Source organism: Ambystoma mexicanum, chromosome 11 (assembly GCF_040938575.1).
Source record: "Ambystoma mexicanum isolate Mex_15411 chromosome 11, UKY_AmexF1_1, whole genome shotgun sequence".
NCBI lineage: Eukaryota > Metazoa > Chordata > Amphibia > Caudata > Ambystomatidae > Ambystoma > Ambystoma mexicanum.
The window spans coordinates 697,233,964-697,246,134 of record NC_090934.1 but is presented as its reverse complement, the minus strand read 5'-3'; the positions used below and the strand labels follow the sequence as shown (position 1 = coordinate 697,246,134).

The following is a 12,171-nucleotide window of genomic DNA, read 5'->3' as shown; positions in this document are numbered from 1 at the left end:
AGTTCTGTAGCAAGACTAAATAATCTAAGTAATCAGTTCAATTCCTTCAATATTGACGGCAACAATATAAAAGTTTTTAAAGAGGTGAAAACCTTGGGTTTCTACCTCGACTCAGCTCTAAATCTAAAGAGACAGATTAATGCCACTGCATCTGCCACAGCATACACATGCAAATTGATCAATGCGTGCAAACCCTTTATATCGACAGCCAGCTGCACCATACTGGCCAGAGCTTCAATCTTATAAAAATTAGACTATTAAATGCCTTATATTTAGGCTCGAGCAAATTCAATATGAACAAATTACAAATGCTTCAGAATAATGCTCTAAGAAGTGTGTTCAATATTCCTATAACCCATCATATCTCAGACATCAGACAGAGTACTAACTGGCTTGCAGTTAGAGATAATATTAAATTCAAAACTTTAACTCTTACGCACAAATGTCTCACCAACTCTGCCCCCAAATATTTTGCCTACCAAAACTACATACTCATACTGCCTGAATGTACCTAGATTTAAACTGCAAAAAGCAGGAGGAAGCAGTTTTCCAGTTATGGCCTCAAAACTTTGGAACTCACTACCTGTTGACCTAAGAACCAAACCACCCTACTTTAGCTTTAGGAAGAATACGAAATCCTGGCTCCTATCCGTCGATGTATAATTAATGCACTAATCTGAACTTTTCTGTAAATATCAGCATGCAACTTGTATAAACTCCTGTAATTTATTGTAAACATTTCCAACTGTCTTGCTGTCCTGTCTGTATGCATCTTTTGTAACTATGTAACGAGCCTAGATATCTACGGTTTTGGTTCGCTTTATAAATAAACGAGAAATAAGGAGATGTCGTTATCGGGTAGGAGTAAGGAAGATGTGCAAACCAAAAGGTGTACACGGACAGACTAAGATATTGGGCTGGTGGGTTCCCTCAAGGAATGATTTTCTCTCGATTATCGTAGTGGCTGTAATTGCCTGATGTATACAGTTAGTCTAAAATTAAGTGGCTAATAGAGGTGGGATTCCGATAAAAGCAAACAAAGGTGTTCTTTAGGAATACATACATGTTTAGACTAGGAGAATACAATAGGTTATTGTTGACTTTGTAGAAATGTTTTACAATATCTCCCATGTTAAAACAGTTCCCCGCACTGAGGAGGGGGTGATTAGGACAGGGATGTATAGGTATACTAAATATGGGAGAGGGTGGACATTGGGTGTAGTGGCCATGTATTGAATAGGTGTCTAAATACAGGCCAGAGGGGGGAAGTGTAGAGGAGGGGCTAGACTTTCTAGACCCCCACCCTTCCCTCAAATCGAATGCAGATAACTTGTCAGGCTTTTCCAGTATTGCAAAAATCAGAATTGTAGCGCTTTTTCGGACAAAAGGCACATTTTAGGGCGATATATATTTTTTAGAATCAGAATGCCTTACGCAGTGGAGGGTATCTCAGGTAGTATACATATATCATTAATGTCAAAAATGTAGTCTGGAAACTGGACAGAAAATAAATTATGCTCAAAAGTAGGTTGCCATTAGGTAGAAAGGCTAAATATTCAGACGGGCTGGATTCTAAAATGGCTGATGGAGGCGGATGGTTTTTTCCCCCACCAAGATGGTGGGGGGAAAAACCCATAGTCATGCAAAGATAATTAAATAATGCTCTAACAGCAGTTCATTGAAAGTTCACTGAAAGACATGTCTGGGTTTATATTTAGAACTTCTTGGCAGCAATTCTAGCATGGCATTGATGGGCTGGAGGAGGCCAGTTACAGAGCTGAGAAAGTACTAATTAGACAGAACAGCTGTTAAACTAGCAACAAATGTGTTGAGTTAATGGGCAGTGCACTGCAGCTGATGCTTATATTTAGACTTTCCTGGCAGGAAAGCATGGTATTGCCTGCCAAAATGACTCAAGAGGGGCTCCCAAGGCTGTTATTTTTCTAGAAAAAGGATTTATAATGTGTTTTTAACTGAAACTTACACAAGCTATTAGGTCAAGTGACAATCAAAATAGTCTTGCCAAATTATGTCATGAGGGCTTGATGATTGACAGTCAAGCCAACCAACCCTGGAATAAATAAGGGCTCTTCTTTAATTGAAAGACAACCAAAATGAATTACGAAATAAAATGAAATGTTGCATCAGCCGTGAAAAAGTATATAAACCCAGTGATTTTGGGAGCTCATTGCTGCAACTTCTGATGTCTCAATAAAGATGACTTCGGAAAGCAGCCCAGGCCAGTCTGCCTCCTTGCCCTGTGTCCTGTCTCGGCTGCATGGTCCATTGGTGTCATGCCCAGGGAGGGCACTGGGCCCTCCTCTTCACAAGTATCCAAACAACACTTATACTCAAGGTTGTCTAGTGAAATAATTATTTATTGAACAGTCAGTTTAAAATAAGCTTTCATAGAAAGGGCACTATATAGCAATAGACAATATACTTCAAAAACACATCCTCAGATTTAAGTTCAGTAGATACCCTTCTGGGATGTCATACACACACACACTCCCTACACCCTCAGGTGACTTTAATAGCTAGGACTTTGTGGACATTGATAGATCACTTTTGGCACTTCAAAGCAATACTGAGTTTGTGGAAAAGGAAAGGATTAGGGAAGGAAACAAAAGGTTAACAAGTTTTCTGAACGGGTAAGTACTTTACAATCCCCCAATGCAATATAGGTTAACCCTTTCCCAGCAATACAAGTAACTGATGTATCATCTAAGAGGGACAGCTAAACACAGTCAATGGGTCAGAAGAGTCTGCAGGGAGCCAGGACAGCCAAAATCAATTGAACAAAGACTAGGGGAGCTGAGGCACTTCTTGTAGATAGCACAAAAGTCTTGCACAATGTTATATAGAGTTTGTAGAAAAGAATCACTGTTGGGCCACCAGCGGTAATGCTTGTGAAGCTGCAAGCAACTCTGCCGAAAAAGCAGCTACTGTAAGTCTCCATTGAGACAGACAAGCTACAGACCAAAAAGGTAAGTACCCCTTCAGTCAAGACAGTACCTTAGGTTGGAAGAAGAGGATCTATTCGGCTTCTGTTCCTGTTGCAGCCTGCAGATCCTGTTTTCTGGTCCTCAGTCGTGGGGACAAGAGGGAGGATGTCTGGGGACTCCTGCACTGCGGTTTGAAGGTCAGCGGCAGCTATGGTCTCTTTCCAAATCAGCGGCACTTCAAGGTTTGAGCTACTGGTCAATAGCACCACAGCGGTTCTTGGACACCTATGCGCTCCCCTTGCTTCTGGGGTCTAGCACTCTCGTGAGGTGGCTCAGGCTTGGGTTGTCCTGCTTAGAGAGGGTCCTGAGGATCTTCCTGGAGCTTGGGTCTATCTTAAAGATGATTCACTCATTTCTGGTGTTTCTGACCCGTGGCACTCGGTTCCAGCCACAGCAAGGTGGTACAGCCAGCAGGGAGAGGGGTTTCAGTCTTGAGGTCGAATGGTCCCACCAACCCAAGGGAAGTCGTCGTCTGTTCTGAGCTTCTCTAGTCGATATGAAATTTGGAGCATCAGCACTGCAGCAGGGCTTCACCGGGCAAACCAACGGTTCAGGAGGGTGCAGCAAGCATCTCTTCGTTTCTTTCTTCAGATTCTTTGTCCAGTGGTCGACTCTGCCTTCTGTCTGAGAGACCTTGCCTTTTATGCAGGTTTCTCCCATCCATTCACAGCCTAGCTGTCACTCATACAGCAGGGTGGCTGTCCTGCAAGGACAGCCAGACAATCACATTTGGGTGCATTCAAGTAACCAAGGAGATTAAGCACATGGAGTTTTGGGCACCTCCCTCGCTTCCTGCCCTTCCAGACACGCTGGAGCCAGAGGAGGCTTTCAGCACTGACAAAACAAGGACAAACCTGGTTTGGTGCAGAGTAAAACCCAAGTATGACTTCAAAAGCAAGAAATGGTGAAAAAGGAAGACCAGGGCCACTTTGACACAATGGTCAGCCTTGGGTGCTATTCTGCAGCTGAGGATTCAGCCTGCAGTAGAAAAGCACAATGGTAGAAAAATTAAACCACTGCCACCTGCCATTTAAAGTAGTGAGTGTAACATAAAATGTTTTACCTGAGTAAGTAGAAAAGGGGGCTATTAACTAACCCCCTCACCCCCAGCACTCCATATAAGATGGGGTGTGCTGGATCTACAGAAAGAAAAAGTTAAGTAAAGTCAATTTCACTTTACTATTCTTGGGAAACAGTACTTCTCACAAGAAAAGGTATTTAAACCTTAAGAGAAAACTAAAGGCTATCTCTGTCACCATAAAAAAAGTAATGCCTAAAGAGTTTTGTCAGACTCCAAAAACAAATGAAACGGAGTCCAAATCAGATCAAAAATACATAGTGTGAGAAAAAGGTCTCACTCACTCCAGGATAAGAATTAAAAGTCCTAAAGTCCAGCAAAAGTGATGGGGGGTCTCTAAGGTTGAATGAAATAGACTAAGGTACAGGAGGATTTAATCCACTCCTGGATGAATCTCTTAATCCAGTCGGTCATACTTTCTGGAGAGACCATCACCATTCTGGTGATTACACCCTATGGTGAAATCAAACCCGTGGAGGCTGATTGACCACCTTAATTTAGGATTCTCCCCCCTGTACAATGAAGGATTGGTTGTAGTCAGGAGCTGTCAAGATTGGAGCTTGACAAAGGGTTTTCTCAGTCCTTCAAAAGCCTTAGTGCACTCCTCATTTCACCTGCCCTTCTTGGGGAATGTGGGTGAGGAGATCACATTCAAGGGAGAAGATATGGTTCCATAGCTCTCTATGAAGTTCCTGTAGTACCCAGTGAGACCTAGGAAGGCTCTCACTTGGGTCTGAGTAATAGGGGTGGCTCAGTCTTGTACAGCCTGTACTTTGCTAGGTAATGGCCATATTTCACCTGCTCCTACCTCATGTCCAAGGTAGACCACTTCACTCTGAACAATTGGACATTTATTAGCCTTTATGGTCAGATGCGCCTGTTCAAGGGCCTGCAAAACATATCCAAGGTGGTGAAGACTCTCTTCCCAAGTGGGGCTGAACACTGCAATACCATCCAAGTATGCCATGCAGAAGTCCTGCATCCCATTCAGAACTAGATTCACCATCCTCTGCAATGTAGCAGATGCATTTGCGAGTCCAAAAGTCATAACCTTAAACTGGTAGAGGCCTCCTGGGGTAGAAAATGCAGTTTTTTCCTTGGCATGGACTGTCAGAGCTATTTGCCAATAGCCTGAGGTCAGGTCAAATGTACTGAGGAACTTGTCTGAACCAGGTTTGTCCACCAGCTCGTCTGTCCCGGGTAAATGATTGCCAACAGTCATGGTAACTGCATTAAGAGCTCTAAAGTCCACGCAAATCTCAATTGAATCTCAATTCCTCGGTTCCTGCTTTTGGCACTAGTACATCTGGACCAGTCTATAACCCCAAGATGAAGCATCTTCTTGACCTCTTACTTTATGTGGAATCTTACATGGTCTGACATTCTGTAACCCCTGCTTTTGACAAGCAGACTATCACCAATGAGAATGTCATGCTGGCTTCAAGGGGTCAAGCCTGGTGTTAGCGAGAACAGGGAGGGAAATTGATTTAACATAGCCTCGCATTCCTCCTGTTGTTGCAGATTCAGATCTAAAGCGAGTTTTATCGTAGGGTTGTCCCCTGAGGAGCTCAGGGAGAGGCACATTCTCCTCCAACTCTTGATCACAGGCTAGAAGCAAAACTCCTATTTCGGGTCTGGAAACATAAGCCTTCAGACGGTTAGTGAGAGACCCTAGAGGCCTTCTTGGGATGCCCAAGTCCACTAAATAATTGACTTCTCCAAGTTTACCCACAACCTTGAAGGGTCCCATCTATTTGTCCTGTAAGGCCCTCTGCCTTGTAGGTACCATAACTAATACAAGCTGGTCTGGAGTAAAATCTGGTCGTGCCAATGTTTGACTAGAGCCTGACCTGCTTTCAAGTTATCAGAAGCTTCTGGCCTCACGAGTGCCATTCTCCTCTGGAGGCCTAACACATAGTCAGTGACACTCACCGGCTTGAGGGAAGGAGCACTCTCCAACCCTTCCTTGATCAGGGCCATAGGGCCTCTAAGCAGATGGCCATAGAGCAGCTTAAAGGGGTTGAACCCAGCCCCTGCTTGAGGGACTTCTCTATAAGCAAAGAGACTAAGGCTCAGGAACACGGGTCTGCATCGCTGTAGCAAGACAGAATCCAGCTCGACCCCTCTTCTTCAAACCAGAGATACTGTTAAGACATGCAGTACTTACCTCAATTTCGGTTGAGCTGTGCCTTTCTCTGCTGGGAAGTGCATTAGCTTATTTTTAGAGTGGAGTCCAATTCTTTCTCACAGACGCTTGTGACCCTACAAGTGATTTTCTACAAACTCTCTAACTTTGTGCAAGACTGTTCTAATCTAATGAGTGCCTCAGCTCCATAGACTGTTCCAATTGACCTTGGCTGTCCTGGCTCCCTGAATACTCTTCTAGTCCATTGCCTTTGATATTGTTTGTCCCTCATAGGTGGTAACTTGTTATAGACTGTTATTGCTGGAAAAAGCTTGTCTAGATTTCATTGGAAGATTTAGTTGTCCTCCATTTACTGAAAACCTGTTTAACCTTTTCCTTCCTTAAACCTTTCCTTTTTGCAACCTCAGAATCTGCAAAGTAACTAGTGTGATATATGAATGCCATTACTGACCTTGTGAATGAAGTCCCCTAAGGGTGTAGGAATTGTGTAAGAAGCATATCCAAAGAGTATCCACTCACCTGTTCCTATTCTGAAATGTAATTTTAAAGTATATTTACAGTGTTACATAAATTGCCTTTTTAAAGAACGCTCATTTAAAAATTGATCAAAGAACTACAACAGAAACCTTGAGTATAAGTGTTACTTGGCTACTTGCATTGACACATTTAATTTGTACAGCTCTGCAGCTCACATTTACCCGTCTTGAGCGAGGCCTGGTTGCTCAGTCAGACTACCAAGTTGTGTAGTACAGACCTATACCAAAAGGTGGGTTACCCATTACCAAGCAGATAAGTGTTGTGTAGTATCACATAGTGTGACTGCATGAATTCTTACCCAACACCTCCTTAATAACTCAATACTGCAAAGGTGATATAAAATAAGTTTTATACTGACATCAAATGACGTCACCCTTGGTGTTGGAAAATGTGTAACATGAATGAATTACTCACTACCAACTTAGTGTAGTATAGGCCTATATTAAAAGGTGCGTTACCCAATACCAACAAATAAGTCTTGTGTAGTCCCACACCTGTTGGACTGCACTAATTCTTAACAGCAGCAACCATTGCAAGTTTCTGTATTGAGCAAACATTGAAATTGCAACACTACAAGTGGTAGGCAGAGGCAAAATATTTTCCATGTATAATGTTATATGCATGCATCATTGATCAGGTTACTTAAAAATAGAACACTGCAGATTAAAGATGGATGTTCATATGCAAGCATATCAGACATTTTATACAGCCCTGCTATAACTTGGCCTTGCATTGAAAATAATTTGCATGCAACTGGAAATAAATGATTGTTCGTCAAAGCACTAGATGTACAGACAACCATCTAGACAAGGTGGACATGCTTGAACATGGAGCATGTAAAACACAAAAATGGGACAAAAACACACATGCCAGCAGATAGATTCTTTTCACCTTCAAAAGGGCAAATGAAAACACTAGTCCGATGATAGTGGTGCATTCTGGAAAGGAACACAGTATGGGAATCTTCGCACATTACAATTTTCAAAGCTGCACAAACACCATCATCTTCTTGCAGATTTGAGAGAGGAATAAACAGTGGTAAAACCCATACTTTCTAGCAGCCATGTCAGGCTTAGCTTCACCGAGGAGGCCCAACAAGGCCGAAACATGCCTGGGGTTGATTGCGTTTCCATGCAGAGGGGACCTGGTCTAACAGTTCGGGCAGGGCTGCTACCTTTGCAGGCAGTACCTGATTAATTTATGAAATGAAAAGTTATTTTATTCATTATCGCGCTCATACACAAGTGTTTCAGAGCGCGACCAGGCAAAGGGAGGGGAACAGGGGAGAAGAAAACAATCTTACTAGGCCCAGTGACATTAATAACGCACAAGTGCATGCGAAAGAGAAAAGGGGGGGGCATGGAAGGGGGGAGAAGTGGAACGTCCGGAACAGAGGAGAGAACAGAATAAATAAAAATAAGTAAAAATAAATACAGGCGAAAAACAGTGGTAGTGCAGCCAGCAAGTGGCAAGTGCTAGGTTAGTCAGATAGGGTGTATCTGATAAGTGCAGAAGAAATGTGGGTGGGGGAACTGTATGGGTACGGATACAGACCCCAGTGCAAGGGGTGGCCCAGAGGCAGTGCGGCAGGGTGAGCAGGTACCTGGGCCCGAAGGACAGAGGGCGGCCAGGTGCACGGTGCAGAGAAAAACAGATCAGCAGGTGAGAAGAGGGGCAAAGGAAGAAGCGAAGAGGAAGGTCTTGAGGTGCTTCCGGAACCAGAGATGGTTCTCCTCCAGTTTTAAGGTGGTAGGGAGGCTGTTCCAAAGGAAGGCTCCAGCCGAAGACCGATCTACCCCCAGCTCCTTTCTTAGAAAAACTACTGACAATGAGTGAGCTAGAAGTAGAGGAGTGAAGGGCTCAAGAGGGGAGGTATTTACAGAGGGATAGTTGAGGTTATTTTGGACCCAGGCCTCAGAAAGCCTTGTGGACAATGCAGAGGGTTTTAAATGTAATCCTTGCATCCACTGGGAGCGAATGAAAGGATTTCAGTGCTGGAGAGATACAATCCCAGGTCTTGAGGCCAAGGAAACGTCTTGCAGTCCTGTTCTGGATTAATTAGAAAGAGGCTGTTACAGTAGTCCAACCTATAGAGAACCAGAGCTTGGGAGACAGTGAGCTTCTGAGGGAAGGAGAGGAAAGGCAGAGTACCTCTAAGGAGGTGCAGTAAGAGGTTTGACTTTTTAGAGATGTCAGAGATGTGTGCAGAGAAGGAAAATGTGGAGTCAAAGATGACCCTGAGGTTCTTAGCATCGCAGGTAGGAGGAGGGCCAAGGGAGGCCGGCCAGAGTGTGAGGGGAAAGGATGGTGAAGGTGTACAAATGAGGAGGATCTCAGTCCTGTTGGCATTTAGACAAAGATCCTGGGCACCACACCAATTTTGAATGGCGATTAGGCAATCAGAGAAGGAGAGGAGGTGGCTGAAGGAAGCCTGAAAATAGTACTGGAAATTTGATCGGAAAATGGAAAAGCAGTAGGCGAGAGCTGCCAGGTAGTGGTTGAAAAGCCAGGGTGAGAGGTTAGACCCCTGGGGAAGATGACATGTAGAGAGGGAGATAGAAGATAGGAAGGACCAAAGTTATACCTGGGAGGGTCGATCAGAGAGGAAAGAGGTCAGCCAGGCCAGAGCCTGATCAGTGATACACCCAGGTTGTCACAGAGACGATTGAGCAGGATGGTATGGTTGAACGTGTCAAAAGCAAAGGAGAAGTCAAGTAGGATGAGGACAGGGGGAATGTTAGAGTCATGGTTGGAGAGCAGGTCTGCATGGATGTTCAGGAGAGCAGATTCCATGCTTCTGGCAGCTCTGAAGCCAGATTGTTGGTCATGGAGAGAGCCAACAGAATTGTAATGAATGTTAAGTTGAGAGATGGCCAGCTTTTCCAGGGGTTTACCCAAAAAGGGAGTAATGGAAATTGGGCGATAGTTAGCCGGACAAGAAGGATCAGCTGTGGGTTTCTTGAGGAGAGGATGCACAAGGGAGTGCTTCGGAGGGGAAAGATGCAGAGGCAAAGGAGGGGTTGCAGAAATCGGCAAGGGCCAGAGCGAGGGTGTATATATGTGGTCCTTAATGGTTTTAGCGGAACAGGGATGGACCCGTTTTGTTGAGGCTTTCATAGATCGTACTGGTCTAGCAACCTCATCAGGGGAGAAAGGAAGAGAAAGAGGGAGGAGAAAGAGGGGGGGTTAGCTGAGGGAGAGTCAGCGAGCAGAGAAGGAGAGGGGAGGGAGCAGAGGAGAGGGCAGACAAGATGTCCCGGCTTTTAGAGATACAATGAGAGGCAAGGGCATTGCAGAGGGGCTGGGAGGAGGGGTTGAGACTGCAGCGGGGTTGGCCAGCTCTTTACAGATTTTAAAGAGTTCAGCCGAGTTGTTAGATGCCGCAAATATGCAGGCTTGAATGTGGACTTTCTTCTTGTTGCGGACAGTCTCGGTATTGCCTTTGGAGCAGGCGGCAGGCCAGTTTGTCAGAAGATGAGCAAGAAGCCCTCCATTTCCTCTCAGCCGCCCTACACTTACTTTAAAGCGTAGCTAGGTCAGAGTCATACCAAGAATTGCACTTGGCTTTGGACTTCAAACGGATCCTCATGACAGGGGCAAGAGCATCGAGAGTAGCAGAAATATAGGAGTAGAGCAGGGACAGGGCCATTTCAGGGTGTGAGTCAGCCCAGGGTGTAGAGGGGAGAAGGTGGCAGCGAAAGACTGGACTGAGCCACGCTTCATGGGCCGGATGTCCGAGAAGGTGGGTGGCAATCTTGGGGTAGGCTTGGCTTGCGGGGAGATGGAAAGATGAGAGGAGGCAGTGATCACTCCAGGAGAGAGGAGTGGTGAGGGAAGTAGAGAGGGGGAGGCCAGAGGACATCAAGTGTGTGACCAGCAGAGTGAGTCGGGCCGGAGGGGAGGTTAGAGAGGGAGAGTGAATCACAGAGGTCGCGAAAAAGCACAGATGAGGAACAGGGAGAATCAAGGTAGATGTTGAGGTTACCAAGGAGGTGGAGTTGAGTGGTTGAGGCCAGAAGGGAGAAGGAGAGGTCTGCCCACTCTGATAGAAAAAGAGGTGATTTGACCAGGGGGCCAGTAGAGAGTAGCAACAGTAAAAGAGTGGCTGGGAGAGAGCCTGCAGTATGGCTGGACCCCTTTTGCAATGAGGCAGACAGGCTAAAAATGGTGGTGTGGAAGGTTGCTCGGAGCAATGCCAGTGGTTCAGAATCATTCAAAACCTTCTTCCACCCATCACTTTTGTGATTTTAGCCTATATTAAGACAAAATGTCAACATACTATCTCAGTTACAGTTTGAATTTAGGAAAGGTGGTGGTAGATATGACCAATGTTAAACCATTGAGCATAACTGGTTCGCAACATTTTTAATTTGCTAACTAAAGTAAAAGCGTGTGGTGTGCTTGTGTTGCTCAATTACCCGTTTCAACTTATTTATAGTTTATTTATACAGGCACACAAAGAGCAATTTAGCTAGAGTGAATACAAGTTTTCTGTATTACACGTGAAAACGAAAACCTTCATACACCCACAGACACTTGTTATACTACCAGAGCTTACTTACCAAGAGAGTCAATGAAGTCTTTGTTATTCTGGTAGAACCGGAGATAGGATGATAACTTGGCACTCACAAAGATAGTTAAAAGCTACACAAAAAAAAAAAATAATACTCTTTAAGCCACAAATTGATTGCTTTTACGTCCAAAGAGATTTTGGAAAATATGGCAGATCAAAATAATGCAATGGAATAATTACACACTGTAATCGTTCAAGAATATGAAGAATAAAGTACATAATCAATATGTGCATGTTAACTAAGGTGGTCAACCCCTTCAGTACCAACACGAACAAGCATTTTGCATTTCAGATCCAAGACTTTTTCATAACAACTTTGAACATTATGGGCAGTGGAAAAATGCCCATTATATAAAAACACAATATACTCTACGTCCTGTCCCCTCAACTCCATACTGTATGCGTGTCCCCATATGGGGACGGGACCAGAGTTCTTTTGCCCTGCAAAAAAATAGCACTTCCCATTTAAGGGAATTAATTTAGGCGCGCATAGGCATTAGAGCAGACATGAACGCGCATGCTGACCGCGGCCTATGGTGCCACACCCTTGGCGCATGTCGGGTTCGGTAGGTGTGTGTCGTGCAGCACCCCATTTCCTGCGTCAGATAACCATTCACTTGTGATTAGAGTATTTGGGCCAGGAACACCAGTGGAATTTGTGTGCCGCAAGCAACACACTTACTCCAGTTTCACTTAAGAACAGGCTAGCCAGGTGGAGAGATCTTTTCGAGGTCTCTGCCAGATCATCAGAAGAGATTTGAACACAGGAAAACCAAAGAAAAGGTAAGTGAAACTCTTTTTTTTAATTATTTTTTTTTTAAAGTGCCTCAGA

At 44.4% G+C, this 12,171-nt stretch overlaps 1 protein-coding gene across 2 annotated transcripts in view; it reads right to left on the bottom strand.

Moving 5' to 3' along the window:
* EIF3M (eukaryotic translation initiation factor 3 subunit M) overlaps positions 1–12,171 on the bottom strand; it is a 219,293-nt gene that overhangs the window by 42,760 nt on the left and 164,362 nt on the right. For both annotated transcript variants that reach the window (XM_069623566.1, XM_069623567.1), the window contains one exon: positions 11,329–11,410. In XM_069623566.1, the coding sequence (XP_069479667.1) occupies positions 11,329–11,410 (82 nt within the window). The remainder of the gene's footprint in view (positions 1–11,328; positions 11,411–12,171) is intronic.